Source organism: Phascolarctos cinereus, unplaced genomic scaffold, assembly GCF_003287225.1.
Source record: "Phascolarctos cinereus isolate Bilbo 61053 unplaced genomic scaffold, phaCin_HiC Scaffold_9;HRSCAF=440, whole genome shotgun sequence".
Classification (NCBI taxonomy): Eukaryota; Metazoa; Chordata; class Mammalia; order Diprotodontia; family Phascolarctidae; genus Phascolarctos; species Phascolarctos cinereus.
The window spans coordinates 212,302,786-212,326,707 of NW_027556402.1; the positions used below are offsets into that span (position 1 = coordinate 212,302,786).

At 46.4% G+C, this 23,922-nt stretch overlaps 1 protein-coding gene across 6 annotated transcripts in view; it reads right to left on the reverse strand.

Annotated features, from left to right (window-relative positions):
• Window positions 1-23,922, reverse strand: part of DENND2B (DENN domain containing 2B) — a 207,670-nt gene that overhangs the window by 35,685 nt on the left and 148,063 nt on the right. For 5 of the 6 annotated variants that reach the window (XM_021002004.2, XM_021002007.2, XM_021002003.2 and 2 more), the window contains 2 exons: window positions 20,151-21,386; window positions 17,665-17,801 (listed from right to left, as the gene is read on the reverse strand). In XM_021002004.2, coding sequence (XP_020857663.1) covers window positions 17,665-17,801; window positions 20,151-21,386 — 1,373 coding nt within the window. Of the gene's footprint in view, window positions 1-9,227; window positions 9,320-17,664; window positions 17,802-20,150; window positions 21,387-23,922 lie in introns of those variants that run through there. The other variant, XM_078148551.1, reaches the window with a different exon arrangement.

Here is a 23,922-nt window from a genome sequence, read left to right on the forward strand (position 1 = left end):
ACATGTATTCCTCTACTTGGCTTACAGATGGGTAAACTGAGGCTCAGGGAAATGAAATAACTGGCCATGCCCACAAAGCTAGGAAGTATCCAGAGGCAAAATTCAAACCCTGAGGTTTTTCATTTATAAAAACCCTTAAGGAGCCTTCAGCCATCAGCTTTTCTGTCCCCCTGCCTCTATTCATCCAATCTCTTTAAGACAAAAGAAGCTTTAACCTTGAGGTTTATTTTTTTTTAATCCTGAGTTTAGATTCTTTTAATTAAAAGACAAAGACAAAGAGCCCAAATCCACATTTTTTCAAACCTTTGTAAGTTCTTCCGATCCTGCTCTGTCCTTGTTGTTGTTGGGGAATGGGGGGAGGGAAGAGGAAAGTCCAGATCTGCTTTTTCACTTTAACCTGTTTTTAAAGGATTTCCAGTGGTTCTCACTCTGTTAACCAGTCCAGTGCTCGACCAACTTTCCAGGCTAACCTAAATGTCTCTCGCTGACATTCTAGGCTATTTCCACACTTAGCAGACAGGCCTCCATGGACAGAGGGACAAGCCCTCGGGGATAACCCCTTCCACAGTGATGGAGGGGATGGAAGGAGTCTTCAAAGCAGCACACAGACACACCAGTGACACAGGGCGGCCAGAAGATTCTGGAGTCAGCTCTACCTCTTCTCTCTGAGCCCCAGCCTCTGCATATGCAAAGTTCAGGATCTAGCATCTTGGGCACATCACAGAAGCCCCTGCTTTGATCTTATCATTTCAAGAGCCACGACTTCTCTTAATTTCTTTTCAATAACTCTACGAGTATTCAATTCACTCCTTTTAAAAATATTTACTGCGTACTTCCCAGAAGCTTGGTCCTCTGTTAGTCACATTGAAGGGGGAAGGGAAAAGAAGGAAACAAGCATTTATTAATTGCCTATTATGTGCCAGGCACTGTGCTAAAATCTAATTTGATCCTCACAAGTGCAAAGTAGGTGCTGTTATTATCCCCATTTTTCAGTTGAGGAAACTGAGGCAGACAAAGGTTAAGTGACTTGCCCAGGGTCACACAGCTACTAAGTGTCTGAGGTTGGATTTGGAGTCAGGTCTTCCTACTCTAGGCCTAGCACTCTTTCCACTGTGTCACCTAGCTGCCAGTGTAGGAGATAAATAAGAAAAAGAAAATTACACTACACTAATATACCAGAATACCAAAAGTAGGCATCACTTAACCCCCAGCTGCCTTGCCCAAACAAAACAAAACAAAACAAAACATAAGCTCCCTGCAAGCAGGGATTGTTTCATTAAAAAAAAAATAAAGAAAATTTAAAAAACTTTTAAAAGCAGGCATGGGGAGAGCATTGTGGATAGAGACAGCAGCAGCAAGGCATAAAAAGGCACATACGGCCTGTTTGGGGGCAAGGGTTCAACACAGGCAAGACAAGATTGGAAAAACAAGTAAGAGAGGAGACGGGGAGGAGCTTGAATGGCAGAATGATGAGTCTGGACTTGACCCTGCAGACAGCAGGGAGCCATTAAGACTCCTGAACAAGGGAACAGGGTGGAGGTCTGTCCTGGGTCCTTTCACCTGATGATTTTATCAGCTCTCGCTGGTTTAATCAATCACCTCTGACTCCAATCTCTCTTCAAAGCTTCAGTTCTACCGTCCTAACCATTTGCTGGCCACGACAAATTAGATGTTCCACAAGCATTTCCAACACATGTCCAAAACAGAATTAATTATCCCACTCCCAAATCCCACCCCTCTTCCTAACTTCTCTACTTCCACTGGGGTTCCCCCCATTCTTCCAGTCACCCATGTTTGGAACTTCTCCATCATCATCATCTTCCTTCCCAACAATCATAATTAGCTGGATATCCAAATCACCAAATCACCTTCCTACAGTTACATCATTTCTTGTATCCATCTCCCCTCTCTCTAGACACATGGCTCCCTATTGTCTTCACGATCAAGAATAAATTCTTCCGTCTGGCATTTAAGACCATTTATAACATGGTTCCAACCTACATTTATAGCCATATTGCACATATCACTCCCTCCCCACACACTACAATCCAGCCATACTGGTTGGTGTTCCTGTACATGACAATCCAGCTCCCATCTCCGTGTTTTGAACTGGCTGTCTCCCATGTCTGGAATGCCCTCCCTCTGCATTCCCAGAATCAAGAGTTTCCTTCAAAACTCAGCCTAAGTGTCACATGGAGCTTTTATTGCTGGTGCCCTCTCTCCCTAACCACCTTGCATTTATCTGCTTTGTATTTATGTTCTTTAGATGTGCTCTGCATTTATTTACAGATGTACCAGTTATCTCTCCTGAACTGGAAGCTCCTTGAGGGTAGGAATTATTTCATTTGTTGTATTTATATGACCAGTGCCTAGCACAGGGCCCAATACATAAGAGGTACTTGTTGGCTGACAGGTAGATTTTAGAAAAGAATTGGAAACAAATTAGGTATCTGTCGATACCTAATTTGGGGAATGGTTGAACAAACTGTGGTTTGTGAACGTAATGGAATACAGTGTTATAAAAAAGCAAATGAGAGAATCACAGGAAGGCTTACAAAAACTGGTGCAGAGTGAAATAAGCAGACCCAGGAAAACAATATACATAATGACTATTACAGAGTAAATGGAAAGAAAAAGAAAAGCCGAATGCGATGTAATTACAGTAACCAAACCTGGTTCTAGAGATGAGATAGAAAGTTTACCTTCCCCCCTTCTTCACAAAGTTGGGGAACACTGATGTATGTTGCCAGTCTCAGCTGATGTATTGGTTAGTTTGCTGAACTGTTTTTTCTTTTTAAATCTTCATTACAAGGGGTGACTTGGTAAGCAGAGAGGCATATTCAAAAAGGAAGATGATGTAAAAACAAGATATCAACTATTTTTAAAGAGTAGATAAAGCCTGTGAATCTTCTGACCCAAGCATAAGGTGGAACACAGGCTAGGCAAATTCTCATGATGCTAGACGACTGGGTTTTCCATGGGTTCAACCCATCGATGTTCCTCTAGCCAAGGGTATGTTAACTATCTAGTCCTTGAACAAAGCACCTTAATGCCTGCTGAGGTGAACGGACACTGGCCAAGAAGTGTAAAGAGACAGTTCCCTGAACTTTAACAAATATTTATTAAGTGCCTACTAAGTACAAGGATCAGAGAATTTAGAGAAAGAAGAGGACTGATACAGGTCAATTAATCCTATGATTTTACAGACAAGGAAACTGAGGCCCAGGAAGTTAAGTAGTATGCCCAAGATCACACAGGTAGTAAGGAGAATTTTGTCTCAAATCCAGTTCTTCTGACTCCAAATCAGGACTGTGGCCATTCTACCTCTTCCCAAAGTGCTTAAGATAGGGAAGGCTTGGTTCTTGGGCTCAAAATCTAGCTGATTCTCCATACAGACCAGTCTACCAATCAAGGAACCAGAGTTCCAGAAATAGACCAAATGAGAGGACCTTTAGCTGTGGGGCTGCCCTCCCTGTCATGGTGGGAGAATGGAAAAGAAACACAACTTACCTTAAGACAACTCTCCTTCCAAGGTGAGGTAGGCTGATTGCCAAAAGGCATCCTTCTCCCCAGCTACTGTGGAAACCACCCTCTGACTCATCTGCCCTTGGCTTTCAATACCTTTTCTTCTTGTTGTTGTTGTTGAGCTGTGTCTGACTCAAGGGCCATAGCATACCAGGCCCTTCTTTCCTCCACTATCTCCCAAGGTCTGTCCAAGGTCATGTTCATTGCTTCCATGACACTATCCATTCATCTCATCTTCTTGCTGTCCCCTTCTCCTTTTGCCTACAATCTCTGCCAACATCACGGTATTTTCCAGTGAGTCCTGTCTTCTCATGATGTGACCAAACTATATAAGCTTCAGTTTCAGTATTTGACCTTCCAATGAATAGTCTGAATTAATTTCTTTAAGTATTGACTGATTTGATCTGCTTGCTGTCCAAGGGTCTCTCAAAAGTCTTCTTCAACACCACAATTCAAAAACGTTGATTCTGCAGCACTCAGCTTTCCTTATAGTCCAACTCATACAGCCATACATTACTACTAGAAACTTTGACTACATGGACCTTTGTCAGTAAGGTGATGTCTTTCCTTTTTACTATGCTGTCCAGATTTGCCACAGCTTCAACCCATTACCTATTTATTAGTGTAACTAGCCATCCACTCAACAAACAGCTATTAGTCACCTATGTACCTATACACAGTGCTTGAGTATACTGGACCATACATCTGTCCATTCATCCATCCATCCGTCTGTCCGTCCGTCCGTCCATCCATCTATCCATCCATCCACTTATTTCTTAATCTTAACATGCTAACTCCTGCCCTTCACATAAACTAGCTTCCCTTCCTCTCAAATCAGCAGTTCCACAAATCTAAAACATATTTGTTTTAACAAAGTACATATTCTTTGAAGCTTTGAAGGGGCCACCTATTTGTGGAGCTACCAAGCCTTTTCCATGCCTGTCCTCTCATCTTCCTTCCTTCAACCAACTGAAATCAACTCAACATTAAGTTTTATGAATGGCGTTGGGAATCTAAAGGCAAAAAAAATTAAATTTAAATTTAAAAAATCCCTGCCCTTGAGAAGCCAACATTCTACTGAAAGAATCCAAAAACTAAATAAAACCAAGAAATTTCAAGATGATGGAAGCTGGGAGAGCAGGAAAACCTTTTCCCAGGAGATGGCATTTGAACTGAACCTTGAAGAAAGCTGTGGAAGGAGTGCACTCCTCCATAGACTCCTCGGGTCATTGTTTCCAGATTGAGGCATTTACTTCCTGACAGTAGCTAGCAAGGGAAATAGCCACCAATTCATTTACTCCACAAACATTTGTGATGTGCCTAGCACAAGCAAGGAAGCTGGGGGTCATTTAAAGATAAATAAGCTGTGGTCCTAGCCCTAGAAGGAAGATGAGATAAGGAGAGAGATATACAAAATATAAATTAAAATACAGATGTATAAAGGGAGCACCAAGTGCTATGAGACTGGAAGAAGAAAAGCCAAATTCCCATCACAGCCAAAGTCTGGGGCCCTGAGACTCACCAGGAAGGGAACAGAACAAAAGAACCCAAAGACTAGTTTTCTCTTCCTTTCTCACTGTTTAGCCACGGGTCTCGGGCCCAATAACTCCATATTATTATGTTTCCTGACTTGGTACCTTAACATGGCTACTGCTTAGCAACCAACTCCTAGCTGGTGAGCCAAATTAGAAAACCATATCCCTCAAAAAAAAAAAAGCCTCAGATTTTTGCATGGTGGGAGAAGACCAGATCTGTCTTTGCTAGCAATAAAAAAGAAGACAGTTGATCAGGGCATGGGGTTTGAAGAAAAAGGAAAATGCCATGAAGGGCCCTCCAAAGTAAGAAAAGATAACTTTCAAGTAAATGGATCCTCATGCACATGATGAAAATCTACTCCCATGATCCTGGGGATTTCACAATTTCCAAAGCCAAGATTCTCCTGAATCGGGGAATCAACTTCTTGTTGTTACCATGAAAAACCACAATGAATTTAGGAAATGCCTTTTAGAAGAAAAAAAAATAAAGATGGGGGAATTTTAGTCACAGTTAATTAGACTGCAGTTGGAGCAATAAAAGTCTCTGTAAACTAATGAGTCAAGGAGGGGTCAAGAAAGGACCTGGGGTTGGATTAAGTGATTCCCAAACACCCAAGTACAGTAGAGTCCCCAGTGTCTGAGCAAGGCTGAGCAAACATTTTCCCGTAACAGACTCATGTTATTAAAATGACTTGTAACTGTTCCAAAGCCCTGAGCAGGGCTGACCCCAGCAGTCAGACTTACAAAAGGGAACGTAAAATCTACCAGCCCAGTAAATGGTTTCACCAGCCTGCTGAACTAGAAGTACTGAAGGAGTAAAGTAGATGAGTGCAGGGATTCTTTCTCCAGGAAAGAAGGAAGGAAGGAAGGAAGGAAGGAAGGAAGGAAGGAAGGAAGGAAGGAAGGAGGAGGAGGGAAGGTAGGAAGAAACAAAGACACAGAAAGGAAGAAGGGAGGGAAGAGAAAGAAAAGGCAGGAAGGAAGACAGAAAAGGAGGAAAGAAAGAAAAAAGAAAGGAAGAAAGAAAAAGAAAGGAGGGTGGAAAGAATGAATGGAAGGAAGGAAGAAAGAAGGAAGAGAAAGGAAGGAAGAGAAAGAAAGAAAGAGAGAGAAAGAAAGAAGAGAAGAAGGAAGAAAGGAAGACTTATTATTAAGATCATGCCAGGCACTATGCTCAACACTGAGGCACAATGTTAAACATACAGTGCATAACTTGCCTGGGCCAGCAGCTGTTTACAAGGCTATGCAGAGAGCAGACACATTCCTTAAGTAGCAGCAGGGCCCAGTGGTCCAGACCCAGCTCAAAGTCACAGTATCTCAGGGATGGAGAGGACCTTGAAGGCTTTCTAGTCCGTCCTGCCCCCTAATCTACCTGCAGACCTCCAGTGAGGGGGGAATCTCTGCTCAAAGCATCACATCCCATTTCTAGATCGCGCTGGCAGGAAACTTTCCCTTAAGTCAAGTCTAAATTTACCTTTTTGTAACTTCCAGCTAAACACCCCCCGTCCTTTGAGCTTGAGGACTCTCATTCCCCTAGCTCCCTTCCTCTGAACACCATGCCCTTTGTAAGAAGCGGCATCCAGAGCTGAACACTTCTCCAGCAGTGGTCTGAAGGTCGCTAAGAGGGGAGTACCAAGTGCTAGGAGACTGGCCAAAACAAACCCCCATCACATCCTAAGCCTGGGCCCCACCAGAGGCGCGTAGAATAAAAGAACCAAAAGCCCGCTTTTCTCTCCCTTTTCCCATTCAGCAGCAGCATCACGAGTTAATTCCATATCACTGTGTTTCCTAAATTGGAACTGCTGAGATGCCTACTGCTTAGCAACCAACTCCTAGCTGGCTGCGGGGCCAGGTGGGAAAACCTGTATTCCCAAACACGCACAGCCAGGCTCTCTATACCTCTCTTAATGCAGCCTAAGATTGCATGAGCCTTGTTATTAATATAAATAATAACTGACATTTCTATAGTTTGTCACGGTTTGCAAGACACTTCACAAATATCATCTGAATCCCATGACAAACCTAGAAAGCAGGTCCCACAGGTGTTCTTACCTCCAAGTTACGGATGAGGAAACAGAGGCTTCATGATCACAAAGCTAGGCAGGTCAGGGATGGAATTTGAACTCAGATCTCCCTGAATGCAAATCCATTGCTTTACCCACTCCACTAGGCTGACACTCTTCTTGTCTGCCCTACCGTTGCTGACATATTAAACTTGCAGTCTCCCCAAATCCCCTTTTCTTTTTTTCAGATTAACTGCTATGAAGAGGATTTTCTTCAAGTCAAGTTTAAGACTCCACATTTATCCCTACAAAATCCGAATTCTGCCCAATATTCTGTCCGGCTAAGATCTTTTTAGCTTCTGACTCCGGATCCAATGTGTTACTTATCCCAAGCTTTCATGTTAGCTACAAATGTGATGCGCATACCCTACCTGTGAAGTCTTCTGTTCTGCCATACTAAATCCCAGACTCTTTGGACCAGAAAGCACCTTCAGAGGTCACCTCCTCCCCTCCATCCCCCAGCTTACACAAAAGCTTTGCCCTCAACTACTTCAGACAGATATTCTTAGAGCACCTTCTTAGAAGAAATATTGTTTCTAAGCTAAGGAGCTGTCACCTCAAGAACGTGCTCTGTTCCAGCCCCAGCCATACCCAAACATGACCCAAGTCTTTAAGGGTCTCAGAGAGTTTTACTGACTGACTCAAGCCCCTATATTTTGTCCATTCAAGAGCCCTGCGATAACAACAACAACAATAATAGCTAATGTTTATAGAGCATTTTAAGGTTTGCAAAATGTTTCCATATGTTCACTTATTCAGCCTGAAGGCACAAGCCTTTTGGGTAATGGGGTTGTATTACTAAGTAGGAATTGGGATATGAGGAGACCAGAGAGGCCATGGGAAATTCCCAAGGCCTCCAATCAGATGAGCCGAGCAATGATGAAACTGTACAGGAGCCCCTGAAGAGGAGAGATTGGGGTGAAGCTGTGGAGTCTGGGGAAGAGGTCACAATTCTCCAGCTAGAAGCTGACAGGCCCAGAGGAAGGACTGGGCCATGTGGCTCAAGGGGAGAGGGGGCTTTCACCTGCATTCTAAACTATTCAGCCTGTGAGGAATGCAGCACCAGGCATCCACATGGCCCTGAGCTGCCCCTTAGCCAGGACCAGGACACCAACAGACCAGCTTTCTTCCCAGGAGACTTGGCCTGAGCTGCCCAGTTCCACCACAGCCCAGCTTGGGGAAGCTAGAGGTTTCAACCTTTCCCAGCTTTGCAGCAGAGATAAGAGGCAAGGGCATCACCAAGAATTTCCGCTTTGCACTCTCAGAAGGGATCATCAGAGGCTTAGCTTATCTCAATAGTGTTCTTGGCTAAAGAGACTATGCTGCCCAAGCTGGCCTGGCCTCCACCCCCAAACCTTCTCACCACTACTTCCTGGGCGCTGCGCACAAGGAGGCTGGTTTTATTGTACCCCTTCTCATCTGCCAAACCTTCCACACAGCCCTGTTTAAAACCAGGGAGGTGACAGTGACAGTCCCCTAGGAAGGAACCTAGCTGCATAAAGATGTTTGGGGTGGTGAGGAGAAGGGTAAAACCAGGACCCCAAGCAGAAGCTCAAAGTCACTCGGTTGACATTCTAGAGACACAGGGGGTTATGTGGGCCTTTCCACAAGGCCCCATGTGGTAGGTAATCTGGGGCTGCAGTCCCCAGCACCCCTGAACAAGCACCAAGCTTCAGGTCCACTGCCTAGCACCAGGAGAGTCTCACCCCCTCCCTTTAAGACTCAGGCATTCTCCACATTACACCAAAGTCCTCCATGTCCTTTTCCACCATCTCCTAAGTGTCGGAACAACTCCCAATTCTCCAAAGACAGAAAGTACAACTTCTCCTGAAAACTGGCCAAGGGAGATTTTGCCCGAGTCCAAGGGAGAATTAATGACCCACGCTGCTCCCCTTTCCAGCACCCCATGCTCGAGTGCCCTCCCATCTTCCCTTCAGAGTTCATTCCTCCCATTCATGACTCCCAAGATTCCCCTCTCCTCTCCCCTTCCCATGGCCTCTGCAGCTCTCAGGACCCACCCCTCCAGCTGCCTTTATCCCTCTCTTTCACAGTTCCCAATTCCCACTGCCCTGCCTCTCCCGGTCCTCTGCTGGCTCCCCCGTACCTTTCTGGCCCCTTGTGTCCTGCTCCTCTCACCATGCCCTGTGACTGCTGCTAACCCTTATTTCTCTACCCCGCCCCTTTCCGGGGAGAATGGGGAAGCTAAGCACAGGCTAGAAATGTACTCAGCTCAACCTAAGTGACTTCATTCAGGGTCCAAGTTCCCAGTTCATTTCTCAGCCAGAAGGCCTGGAAGAGTTCTCTCTGCCTGGGGCAGGTGGATAGGGAAAGGCCCCTTGTCTGGTCAGGCAGAGCTGCCTCTCCATGTAACTGCCTCCTTGGACACATTTGTAAGCAACAGATGCAGAATAAAAATAGTCACCAGTTTTTCAACAGCAATACCACAGTTTAGGAGAGTATTTCAAGTAGGGTGGACAAAGATTAATTCCGTGGGAGACAGGGAGGAAAAGGAAAGGAGAGGAGAGGAAAGGAAAGGAAAAGAAAGGGAAAGAAAGATGAGAAAAAGAAAGTGAAAGAGAGAAAGGAAGGAAAAAAAGAAAAAAGGTAGAAAGAAAGAAGAGAAAGGAAGAAAGGAAAGACTGAAAGAGAGAAAGAAAGAATAAGAAAGAAAAAAAGAAGCAAAAGAAAAGGAAAAGGAAGGAAGGAAGGAAGGAAAGAAGGAAGGAAGGAAGGAAGGAAGGAAGGAAGGAAGGAAGGAAGGAAGGAAGGAGGGAAGGAAGAAGCAAAACAAGAGGGAAAAGAAGGAAGGAAGGAAACATTTATTAAGCACCTCATACCTGCTAGGCACTGTGCTAAGAGCTTAACAAATATCTCATTTGATTCTTACAACCCTAGGCGGTAGGTGCTGTTATTATTCCCTCCCCCTGCCCCCAGATGAGGAAACTGAAGCAAACAGAGTTGAAGTGACTTGCCTGGTCATACAGTTAGTAAGTTCCAAGGCTGGATCTGAATTCCTATCTTGCTGACTCCAGGCCCAGAGCTCTAACCATTGCACCCTGGGAGCCAGCTCAAGAAGCAACAAGGCATGTGGGGCAGCGAGGTGGCACAGAGGATAGAGCACTGGCCCTGGATTCAGGAGGACCCGAGTTCAAATCCGACCTCAGACACATAACACTTACTAGCTGTGTGACCCTGGGCAAGTCACTTAACTCCATCACCTACCCCCCCCAAAAAAAGAAGAAGAAGCAACAAGGCAACAACTCTCTTAGGAAAGCCTTTCTCTGTTACAATTCAGTAAAGAAACTTAGAGGTTCAGGCCAGAACCACTTCCCCCCTGCCCTCCCCCAGGGCCATACTTCAGGCAGTACAGTCTGGTAAATTGAGCTTACCCCAACACTCAGCACAGTGCCTAGAACCCAGGAGGCACTTAATAAATGTGTACTGACTGGCTGACTTTTCAAATCCCATTTCAGACAGTTACTCGCTGGGTAATCCTGGGCCAGTCACTTAGAATCTTTCTGGGTCTTGATAACCTCATTTGCAAAAGGAGAGGGTTGGAGTCAATGACCTCAAAGTTCCATTCCAACTAGAAATCTCTGGTCCTATTACTTAGGTCAATCACTTACAGACTAAACCCCAGAGGAGTTCCCCAAGGTCAAGTTAAGACAGTCAGAGGAGAACCTAGATTCAGTCCTTCCTCTTTGCAAAGAGCCAAGCTTTGCCATACAGCAAGCTTCTTCCTGGGACACAGAGCCAAGCACCCCTGACTTCAGAATTATTAGAATCTTACAGCCCCTCGAGGACTATTGAATCCAACCACTAGCTAAACACTATCTCCTACAACTCCAGCAAGTGGGCATTTAGCCCCTTCATGAAGACCTCAAGAGACAGGGCTCCAGCCATGCCATTGGACAGTGCTGATTAGCTGATGTTCAGCCGTGACCCCATTTCACGTTTCTTGACAGAGACACTGGAATGGTCTGCCGTTTCCTTCTCCAGTTCTTTTTACAAATGAGGAAACTGAGGCAAACAGGGTGAAGCGACTTGCCCAGGGTCACAGCTAGTAAGTGTCTGAGGCAGGATTTGAACGCAGGCAGATGAGTCTTCCTGCGCTCTATCCACTGCACCACTTAGCTGCTCACAAAGTTTTTCCTTATTTGAGCCCAAATCTCTTAAATAACTTCTGCTTGTCTGTCCCCATTCTACCCTCTGCAGTCAAGCACAAAAACACAAATCTCATTTCCACAAGACAACCCTAAAAATACCTGAAGGCAGCCACCAGGACCCCACTACCTTCCTCCTCTCACTAATCTTTATATAGCAAGGTCCCTAAACCACCCCCCTCCTCCCCATTCTGGGTCACTCTGCTTGGGGAAGGCTCCAGTTTATCAAAGTCCCTTCTAAAATTAGGTACGCCAATGAAAACAATACCCCAGATGGGTTCTGACCAGGGCAGAGAACAGTGGGTGCATCATTTCCCTCTTCCAATAATAACAACCACTTACAAAGTACCTACAAGATGCTAAACAATAGGGCTACAAGAATGAAAAAACACCGCCCGTCTCTCTTGTCCAAAAGCTTGCCATATAACTGAGACTACATCAGACCATCTAACCACAGTCCAGATTGCATCGGCTTTTTCAGTGGACATCCCCTCCTCCCACCACACTGACATGTAGTCATCGTGCCTCTCCCATCTTTTACTTGGGTGGTAAATGATTTAAAACATTCACGTGCAGGACCTTGCATGCATCCCTGTACATTTCATCTTAGTTTAAATCCATCAGTCCAGACTGTCAGGATCTTCTCTGGACCCTAGTTCTCTTATCCAGTTGTTCAGCTATTTCTCATGACTTCCTATTATCTGGAAATTTAATACAGATGCCATCTCTGTCTTTATCCAAGTTACTTGGGGGGAAAGAAGCAGTAGAAGAAGACAGGGCGAAGGCCAAATCCCTGGGGCACTCACAGGGAGACTTCATTCCAAGCTGACACTGATCTATTCATACTTACTTGCTGGTCACAAGACCAGAGATTTGGCACAGGAGGGACCAGGCAGGCCATTTCATTCAACCCCCTCATTTTACAGATGGGAAAACTAAGGCCAAGAAAGAGGAAATCACTCGCCCCAGGTCCCACAGGTGGGAAGTGGTAGGTGGGATTTGTCTGACTGGCCAACAGGTTCTACATTATCATTTAGCTCACATCTCTCCATCTTGTCTATAAGGATATCATGAGATGCTTTGTCAGATACACTGCTGAAATTCAGGCATATTCTGTCAAGATCTACTAGTCTGGCTTTCAATAAGAGGCCATGAAGTACAGCCCCAGAATCAGAGGTGCAGGTACCTAAGACATCAATTAGCAGCTAGGTGGTGCAGTGGATAGAGACTGGGCCCAGAGTCAGGAAGCCCTGAGTTCAAATCTGGCCTCAGACACTTACTAGCTGTATGACCCCGGACAAGTCACTTAACCTTCTTTGCCTCAGTTTCCTCATCTGTAAAATAAGCTGGAAAAGGAAAAAGAAAACCCCTCCAATATCTTTTCCAAGAAAACCACAAAATGGGGTCACAAAGAGCCACATATAACCGAAACAATTAAACAACAAGACATCCATTTGCCAAAATGACACCTCTTCATTCAGTGCTCAGTGAGCAGTCTTCTCTCTCTCTCTGTCTGTCTGTCTCTCTGCCTCTCTCTCTGCCTCTCCCTCTATCTGTCTTTCCCTCTGCTTATCTGTTTCTCTCTATAGTTGTGGTGAAGGAAGGTTGGTTAGGATCCCCTATTCAATTGATTTTCCCTGCCCAACCCTTCTGGGATGAAATCACAGAGGTGGCACATAAAGAGACAGGGTGTTCATGAGTTAAGTGAAGTGTCTACACTACCCCTTTGCCAAGTGGGTTCTCTTTGAAGGAACCAGAGGGTCAGTTAGCAGCCTTTGGAAAGCTAGCTTGCCAGCTCTGAACAAGAGTCCGGAGCAGGAAGTAGCTTCAAGGAATGTGACCTATAGCATTCTTGAGGTGAGCCAGGATGGAGGAGGAAGAACCCAGCTCTTCAGATAAGAGATCTCTTTGCCTCTTCCCTTGCACCCCTAACAGGGAGGGAGGGGAGTATCCCTCCCCCCCATCCTCATCACCCATGGAGCTATTCCCCAAATAGGAGACACCAGATCCAACAGGAAGCCAAGACAGTTGAAACAGCTCCAAGAAAAGTGACCCCTGGCAGCTAAGGATTTGAGAAAGAGAATTAATTCTGATAGTCAGAAGTCTGACTGTGGAGAGGAGCAGGCCAGGGAGCCCAGCTAGACCCTCCCACCAGAGACATGGTACCTGGGGATATGAGGGGGCCACACAAGGACCTGGCAAGAAGAGAAAGGACATTGGAGATGGGAGCTCCCTTGGCCAAATAAGAAAACAAAAAAAGTCGAGTCTATTTTAACAGAAAATAAATGACTCATTTCTGATGTTGGAGTTATTGAATCTGCTCTCTATGTCCAGTTTTTAAGAGTAAAGATAAAAATTAACAAAAAATTGGAAGAATAAAAATGAGAAAAGATGTGGTGAAGCCTCACTAGCAGATGCCTTTTCTACATATGCCCATTCATCCCATGGATACTGTGTCCTGGTAGTAGAGGGTGCTTCAGGTTTATAGGGGTAATGTTTCTATAGCTACCATTCTCCCTATGCTGTCTTAATAAATACTTTTGCTTTGAGCTAATGTGTCTACTGGTTGACAAATTAAAGGTTAGGGGGCAGCTAGGTAGCACAGTGAATAGAGCTCTGGCCTTGGAGTCAGGAGGACCTGAGTTCAAATCCAGCCCCAGACACTTAACACTTACTAGCTGTGTGACCCTGGGCAAATCACTTAACCCCGATTGTCTCACCAAAAAGCAAAAACAAAAACAAAAAAAAAAAGAATCATCAATCTTGCCCCATCCTAGGTGAAAGAACATACCACTGAGAGTCCTAGAAATGCAAAACAGAACAAGGAATCCTTGAGTCCAGGCAATGCATAGTTCTGAGAGCTCCTGAGAAGGGTAGAGCTATCAGTCACCAAATTTACATCTCCAAGGTCATTCCAGTAGATAAGACGGAAACAGTGATCCCTCCCCCAGAATCTCAAAGCAAGTTAAAGCATCGAGGGCCTGGTCATGAGGACAGGGGGAAGAGAAAGCACCTGCCAATCATCTGATCCACTGGAAGGTAACCTTGAGCTCTCAGACTGTGGGGAGAACAAACTAAGGGGGCCACGCCAAACTTGAAATAAACCTAGTGGCAAGCCCACACTCGTTGTAAAGTCCTTCACTGAGCTCTACAGCCAAATCAGCCGACTGATGTCCTTCAGTCTGTAGCTACTACTGAGGCTCCCTAACAGTGAGAGAAATTGACGACTCTCTCACTACAGGACACCACCCACCAATCTGAGATTCATTGATCTAGACAGGGCTTGTCAAACTCACTCTCCTCAGCCTGTGGGAAGCCTCTTGATTGCGGGGGCAATAAATGGATTTAAAACTGGAGGGGACCTTAGAGGTCACAGGGTACTAGGGTAGGAAAGACCTTTAGAGACCATCTAGTCCACCCCAACACTGACAAGAAGCCAATCTACAACACATCTGATCAATGGTCACAACCACCCAGCCTCTGCTTGATGACCTTTGGGGGAAAAGAATCCACTACTTGCCAAGGTGGACCATTCCATTTTTGCACGTCTCTAAACTGTTTTTCTTTAATCAAACCCAATTTTGCCACATTGTGCCTTCTATCCTCGCTCCCTAGTTGGGTCCTCTGGAGCCATACAAATACTTTAAGAGAGTTACCAAGTATACACTGCCATGTCTAATCTTCTTCAGGCTAAACACTCCTGGAGTTTTCAACCAATCTCAAGGCTCCTGACGGTACTCTTTACCTTCCTCTGGACGCTTGCCAGCTTGTCAATATCCTTCCTAAAACATTGCACCCTAACACAGCGCTACAGATGGGGTCTGAGCTGGTCAAAGTATGGTGGCATTGTCACTTCTCCTCCTAATACCGGATACCAAGATTCTCTTAATACTAGTTAAAATTGTGGTACCTTCTAGGGTTGTCATATCACACTGCTGACCCACTGTCCAGCCCCCTAACTTCACAAATGAGAAAAGGGGAATCAAAAGTGCTTAAGACTACCCAAAGTCCCATACACTGGGGTAATACGGAGTACAGACTCAGAGTTCTTTTTGCTGTACCATACTTTAGAAAGCAATCTGAAGTCAAGAGCTAAGTTTTGATTTTTGTAACCCCAATACCTAGTATAGATCTAAATAAATGCTTGCTAAACTTGGCAGAAATTTTTAAAATGTCTTACTCCAATTATTAATGAATGCTTGCTAACTTGGCAGAATTTTTTTAAATGTCTTACCACAATTATTAATAAATGCTTGCCAACTTGGCAAAAAAATTTTTTAAAAATTCTTACCCTGACTATAGAATAATAGAAGACTAAAGCTGGAAAGTCCTCTGAAAATCATCTAGTGAATTTTAGACTAATTCCTTTATTCTATAGATGATCCCTAAATAACTGCTTCTTCTTCCTACAAAGAGAAATATGGGAAAAGGCTTTCACTTAAAAAAAAATTATAGTTCTACCCTTTGCCCAGAAAGAAGAACAGTTTGACCTTACACCCAGTTCACTCCCCATAGCTCACAATGGACAAATTCTTTTTATTATGCAGTCAATGATACTCCACATCCAAGGTCTGATCATTGTGTACCAGCACACATACTCTCCCCCACATCCCACCACCAGTACAGTCCCTCAATTACTTTCCTGGCCTTCTCCCAAGTGCTCCTTGATCTGGTCCACATTGTCCAGACTCATCCCCATTCTAGCCTCCCCCCTAAGATGCATAAGCTCCTAAAGAATTTTAGTTATGGGGGCAGCTAGGTGGCACACAGTGGATAGAGCACCGGCCCTGGAGTCAGGAGGACCTGAGTTCAAATCCGGCCTCAGACACATAACGCTTACTAGCTGTGTGACCCTGGGCAACCCCATTGCCTAGCAAAAAAAAAAAAAGAATCTTAGTTATCCTACTTTTATCTGACCAGCTGGAGCTGAGGCCCAGGTACAAACACAAACCACAGCCCCTCTCCTGGCCATCCCCTTCTCCTCATTCCCATCATCATTCCCACCCCAGGACAGGCCCTTGGTATTACCCTCAAGGGCCTATTACAATAGGTCTTTCTGCTCCTGGTCACTCTTTTAGTCAACCACCATGTTAATCTCCTTAAGCAGAGAACTATCTGGTCACTTTATTTCAGCAGTCAGTAATCTCCAAAAGTTCCTATTACCTACTCGGTGAAGTTCAAACTCCTCTGATTAGCATTCTAGGTCTTCTGTGATATCGTATGATCCTACCCTTCCTAGGCTATTCCATAATGTTTCTCTCCAAGAAATCAGTGCTGCAGCCAAACTGGACTACTCTGGAAAAATGCACTTAACCTCAGTTTGCCTCAGTTTTCCCAAATGTAAAATGAGGATAAATATAGCCCTGTCTCCCAGGGTGGTTGAGAGGATCAACAGAGATAACACCTGTAAAGTGCTTACCACAGTGCCTGGCATTGGCACCCAGTGGGCCCTTAATAGGTGACTGCTCCCTGTGTTCCCTTCTCTTGCCCATGGCAGCAAGAGCCTAAGGTTTGCCTATGACTCCTCCAGGCTTCATTGAATAGGGTTAGAAAAAGGAAGAACACAGCCAGCCTCCCTCAACCTACCCCCGGAGAGACATAACCTGAGTTCAGAGGGCGGACCCACTAAAGCCTCTTGATATGCACCCAGTGCTCTAGGCCACCCCCTCACAGTGCTGCTCCTTGTACAGGCCTCATTAACACTGCTGCCTATCCATCCACAAGGCCGTCACATGCTGCCGCCTTCATATAATAGCTCCACACAAGTTAGCCAATGCCTGGCACGTAGTAGGAGCTTCATAAATGTTCCTTCCCCTTTCCTTCAGTTCACTGGGCAGTAGGCTTCCTCTGACAACCCAAGAGAAAGAGGGGGAGGGCCAAGAGAGCACCAGGAAACTAGAGGTGAATCACCTTAGGGAGGGGAAGGAGGGACCACCTGACACCTGAGGTTTCAGTTCCCAGAAACTTGGCCTCCTTCCTGCCAGCTGCCCCACCCAGCCAGCTCCCTACATGCAGAAAGGTGAACCCTTCCCTCCCTCCCCAGATCCCTCTGAGGAGCAAGAGCATGGGAGGGGTCTCTGGAGCCCCCTTTCCCCTTTTAAGAACCCCTACTCTCTAAATCTGAGTCTGGTTTCTCTCCTCTCCCACACAGGTCTTGTTTACAGATGGAATCAGATTCCGGGTCTCAGCTGAAGGCACTGGGCTCCAGAATCAGCAGGATCGTTAATAAAAAGAACTCTGGCGGCTTGGATCATGTTTCTGATGTCCTCTAGCCCATATTCCACAGCCCGCTCCCCTTCCATCCCCAAGCTTAAAGGGAGCCTCTCTGGAGGCCTCCTCCCACTTCAGCCTGAGCCCTCGGATCCTCTGGGGCCTTACCGACAATGTCCTCATAGGCATTCTCCTCTAAAGTGCTCTTGGATCCAAATTTGTGCTGGCTCTCAGTACCGTTCTCGGTGGGGGAGGAGGGGTACAGGGACTGGAGACTGGACGCATCCTCAAACTCAAAGGATTTTCTGTGGATTCCAAGAACAAGAGTCATTCAGTTGGGGGCGGTGAGACGGAAAGGGGGAGGGTCCCAAGCCCACCCTGTGGAGAATACATCCAGCAGCTATGACCAGAGCCCATTTAAAAATGGAAACTTACCAAGCAACTGCAAGGAAGAACCAAATCCTATCCCCGACCCCCTAAAGGGTCACTTTTTCTCTAGAAAAGGTCTTAGAGACCATTCCTTGAACACTTAAGGGGGTAGGAGTGGGAGGGTCTAGACATGATATAAATTAAGAGAAATAACTGTGGCTCAGCAGGATGTTAAACACCCAACTGAAAAAAGGTGATGTCCATGAAAGTAGAGGCCATCCCCCACCACCACCATGCTGTTGGCAGGGGAGTGTGGAGCCAACAGTTCCCAAGTTCCAAGGGCTAGACCAAGGCTGTCACAGCCACACTTTGGTAGTAGATGCTTAATGATGGATATCTGATCATTCTCATACCAGGTCAAAAAAGGCCCCACACTAGGGCATGGTTCTAGCCATGAGAGGTCAGGCAGAAGGGAGGGCATCCCATCCCCTCTTCCCACCTCCCAGGACTGTTGTTGGGAAAGCCCTGTGTAGATAATATAGAGCTACATAAAGCCCTATATTATTACTATCATCACTAAACCTTTTATATATATTAGGGACCACCGGTCCTTGACAACCCTCTGTGATTTCTTTTCTCTGATTTTGCTAAAAAAAATACAAAAAATGTTTGTAAGAGATGGTCTCCCCATCTATTTTCAAATTCTCTTGTGTTTCAGAATAGGGTTACTACCACATCACACCTAGCAGACTGGCCAACATGACAAAACAGGAGAATGATAAATGTTGGAGAAGATGTGGGAAAAACTGGAATACTAATGCATTGTTGGTGAAGTAGTGAACTGATCCAACCATTCTGGAGAGCAATTTGGAATGATGCCCAAAGGGTTATAAAGCTGCATACCCTTTGACCCTGCAATGCCACTTCTAGGTCTGTATCCCAAGGAGATCATAAAAACAGGAAAAATTTTTTCATGTACAAAAACATACATGAATATTTGTATGTACACATGTACAAAAGTATTTATAGCAACTCTTTTTGTGGTGGCAAAGAACTGGAAATTGAGGGGATGCCCATCAACTGGGGAATGGCTGAACAAGTAATGGTATATGAATGTAATGCAATATTATTGAGCTATAAGAAATGATGAGCAACCAGAGTAAGATTACGAGGTTGAAAACTAGGGCTGACGGGGGACAGAGAGGGTGAGGATGAAGACCCTTCTCCCCAAAAGTAAAGCATGATGGTGGAGTCCCTTCTTGGATATCCATGAAGACGTGGGATAACCGGGCTTCAGAAGACAGCTAACATTATCAGCCCATCCAGACTTGAGAGAGAAAGGTACCCACGTGTGACTGTCACACAGTCTTACTGATCCCACTTCCCTGACACCTCCTTTATACCTCTGGGGGCCCAGGGCCAGGCAAGTGAGGAAGTAGAAAGAGCTAAAGCTGGGCCTCGGCAAAGGCAGTTCTGGGGGACACTATACACCTCCCCTGTTCAGAAGACAGACCCACTCCAATAAAACCGAAGCGGGTCAAATTGGCTTTCAGTATTTCCCACTCCCCCCTTCCCATTCTTCTTCATCGGCATCTTCTTTCCCATCCTCCACATGGACCCAGTGATTCCATGAGGCTCCTCCTCTGAGAAGGAAGGAACCAGATCAATGTCTTCATTCATACCAGCATCAGGCTCATCGTGGGGGTAGCCCCTCATAGGAGGGGGCCACATTTTTTTAAAAAGGAGCCTGCCTCAAAAGAATTACTCTCTCAAAGTGGAATTTGAGGAATTTGTAAATAAGAGATTTAAGGTTACATAGGCAAAGGCCAATTATGCCCATGTATAAGGCTAACCTGACTGTACCACAAGGCTGACCCAGAGGCTGAGGCTTTCTCCACAGGGATCATGAACAGAGACTGAGGCTCCCAAAATAAGCCCTCGGGGTCACCTAGTCCAACTCTCATTTTACAAGTTAGGCTGAGGCCCAGAAAGGTGATATCACTTGCCTAAGAAAACAGGAAATGGCAAAGTCAGGATTTGAACCCAGGACACCTCTGCCCTCAAGTCCAACACTCTTTACCACATCTTTTAAAAAAGTGGGGAGCTTTTTTTTAACCCCTCATCAGAATGCTCAGGCAACGGAAAGAAGTATCTGGCCATTTACCAACAACCAAGTTATCTGTTTATCTTCTACCTTAAAAAATAAAACTGCCCCAACAGCAACGATGACCCCAGCAGCTGCCAAGCTCAGGTATAAAGCATGGGGGGGGGGGGGCTTATGTTACCTGCTCTGGGACTTCCGGTGAAAGCGTGAGTCTTTCTTGAGTCTCCTGGTGACCGGAGGGGCTGGGGTGGAGGGCAGAGGTGGGGGAGCAGCAGGTGTGGGGGAAGGAGGTAGACCATTGCTTGGCTTGCTCTTGGGGGTTTTATCAGCCTCATACTCAAAGGTGCGTTTGGGTTTAGGGACAGGGTTCACGTCCAGGTCAGGGGGGCTCTCGGGGAGCCCCTTGGGGCTGGGGCTGGGGCTGCTTCGGGGAGGCTCCAGTTTGCTGAGGCCACTGCCCTCGCTCTCTGGGGGCGGGCCCGCCTCACCCCCCATCACAACCGCTCCATGGCCGCTGCCACTGGGGCTCCCCACCGATTCCTCCAAGGTGCCCAGGGTGCCCAGGGTCGTGGTCTTTTTCCTTCCTCGGTCCACACTGTAGCAGCTGCTGGGGAGCTGGGGGAGCCCCCGGCCAGGCTGCTCCTTCAGGGCCTGCTCGATCTTCTGGATGCGGCTCAGCACCGCTGAGCTCTCCTTGCGGCCGTGGCCCTTGAGGAAGGCATTGGAATCACTGCGGCTCGGCCGTTTCTCCAGCCGGTGGCAGGAGTCCCGGTCAGGGAGCGACTCCACTTCCTCCTCCGTCTCAGGGTACGAGCACTCTGAGAAGGTCCTGCTCATCCTCCGGAGGCCCTTGAAGTCAAAGGTCTTGTCTGAGCTGCACGGGGAGGGCAGCACACTGGGGCAGCCCTCACTGGCTGCCCGGTCGCTCTTGGAGCCCTCCCTCTTCTCCCCGAAAACATTCATTCTGGGCGAGGCCTCTCGGCGGCCTTCCCATGCTGAGATCTTCTCCCGGATACCCAGGCTGCGGGTGCCAGAGCGGCCCCGCGGGATGCTCCGCAGGCAGGCCGATGGACCCAGGGATGGCGTGCTGTGGGCAAGGGGTGGGCGGCCAGCTACCTCCTCCCCATTCTGGGCCTCCCCCTGGACGTTCTCCTTCTGGTCCTCTCCCTGGTACACCGAGAGTCTACTGTCCAAGCAGCCGATGCTGGCGGCCTTGACGTGGTGCCTAGAAGGTCGACTGTCCAGGGGCGGCTCAGGGGGGCTGTCAGGCGAGGCGGCCTGGGGGCTCCAGTCCTTGAGCAGGAGCTGGGAGCCAGGGCCAGGAGGGGAACTGCTGGCTGAGTTTTCACTGTGGCTGAGTGGGTAGGCAGGGCTTCTTGGTGGAGAGAGGACTGGAGGTGGAGAAACCGACTGAGACCTGGGAGCAAAGAGAGAAAACAGTGAGATTTACTACCCAGAAACATTAAAAAGCTCAGCTCTGGAGACAGTACCACGCAGTCCACAGACCATTAGACTAGGAGACAGGTGGGAAAATAGGTTCAAACTTGGCCACCGACCCTTGGTAGAAAGTCAAGGCTTTGGCTTTCCGTGAGTCCCTACTTAGAGGAAACACTCACAGATCCCTGTCAACATAGAATGAATTGGAAAATGAATTTATTGAGGCTGGATTTGCTGATGACTAGGCTAAGTGATACAGTAGATAAGATACCAGGCTTGGAGTTAGGAAGACCTGAGTTCAAATCCAGCCTCAGACACTTACTAGCTGTGTGACCCTGGGCAAGTCACTTCACCCCATTTGCCTCAGTTTCCTCATCTGTAAAATGAACTGGAGAAGGAAATGGCAAACCACTCCAGTATCTTTGCCAAGAGGTCACAAAGAGTCAGACACACTGAAACGACTTAACAACAAAACTAGCAATTCTAAGTTTGAAGTTTCTACCACTACAGTGGAGTATGATGAAAAGAACACGGGGAATGTAGTCAGAAGACCCGGGTTCAGATCCTCCTTCTGCCCCTTATTACCCGGGTGACCAGGGCAATGGTCCTGGGCCTCTCTGAGCCTTGGCTGGCTGGTACAAAATGAGGCCCACTGGACCAGATGAACTCTACCGTCTCACTCAATTCCCAACTATGCCTATGATTCCTAAAAAAAAACAAAAACAAAATTCTATCTAGGGAAAGCTGCACCAGGGGTTCACTGTTTAAAAATAAAAACACCTGCTAGAAAGCCAAAGCTCCCAAGAACACAGCTCCCAAACCAAAGATTTCCTTTGCTCCACTCATTTCCCAGGAGTACGGCTGGCCTGGGGCTAACTTCGTATCTCTATAGATAGATTCCCTTAGAGACTTCACATATCCATTCATTCATTCATTCATTCATTCATTCATTCATTCATTCATTTATCCATCCATCCATTCATTCAACAAATGATTACTGCACCCTTATTATTGTGCGTTTCACTACAGAGGGAGTTAGAAACCTCAGTTTCCCGAGCTATAAAACAAGGGTAGCGGCAGACTTGATATTCTTGGGTTTGGGTTTACCTCATCACAAAGTTCATTATGTTAGCTTGAAGTGTGACAAGCTCTCCGCCACTGAGCTATGTAGGTAGGAAGGAGCCTAGAACGGAGGTGAGCTATGCCTAATAAAGAGGGCACGTTAATGGGGAGAAGACAGACCGCCTCTCATTGCGCTCGTTTCTCTATGAGATGCACACGATCAGACAGTGGCTGCTTGCAGGGAGCTTCCTTCCAACATGTTCCCAGCCTTGGTCAAGGTGAGACGGTTCTGCCAATACTCTTGACCAGGCAGCCCCAGACAGACCTGCTAGTCAATCATCCCTGCCACCTTTGAGTGGGACTGTGTGGCCTCGAGGCTGCCCTTCTACTTGGTTACCCACATCCGTGCTATTAACTGGCCAGTGGGTCAGGCTGCTGTTATTGCCTGCTCTCTCAGAGAGAACCCGTGCATGGCTGACTCAGATCTTAGTCAACATTCGCTCTTTGGGGTCATAGCCCCTGGCTGCCCCAAACAACAGGAAACCAATGTGCCTTAACTTTTTATGTTAAGAAAAACCCAGGTCCAACAAGAACTGCCCTACACACACACACACACACACACACACACACACACACACACACACTTACAGAAAGCCTTGGCCCAAAGTTCCTCTAGGAGGTACCAATGCAGAGAAGAAGGGAGGAGATTCAATAAATTCAACATTTATTATGCACCTACCATGTGCAAGGCACTCTATTAAGTACAGGGATAGAAATGCAAAAAGCTAGTCTCTGCCTTTAAGGCATTTATATAATATACATAAAGTACTTCACTAACCTTAAAGAAGCTTGTTATGATCAATAAGGTAATAAATGCTAGCTATTGTTATTTTTACTGGATAGCAGATGCTTTCTGGAATCTAGAGCACATAAAGGTCACAGTCCCCTCCTACTTGTTTGATAGAACCATTCTAGCCTCCAGGTTCCATACAAAGCCCAACATATGAGAGGCAGAGACGCCTGTGCAATTAAAAAAAAAAACACAACTCTTTATTGATGCTCTTTTCTTTTAAAACTACCCTCACTTAACCATAACCATCCCCCGACTCCACCCCCAAAGCCCCCTCCCTTATAATAGATGTCTGATTCTTCAGTTTTTCCTGGAAGGATGATTATAAACTTCCCTTAATAGCCTGACCCAGAGCAGAATTGGAGCCAGATGGTCAAAAATTTCTTCACGAAGTCCTGCCATTTAACTCAGTTTCTGTCCTCTTTGGAGGACGGAGATGAAAAGACGGATTGATTCCTTCGAACATCCCTTCTCAGGCCAGAAAGGCAGGACAGGTCACTCATCAACCTCCTCCTTTTGTAGCTTCCACAATGTACACATCTCTAACCAGATGTGCCTCCTGAAGGAAACCACTGGTCTCGCTTGGCCATTCCTTCCATATCCC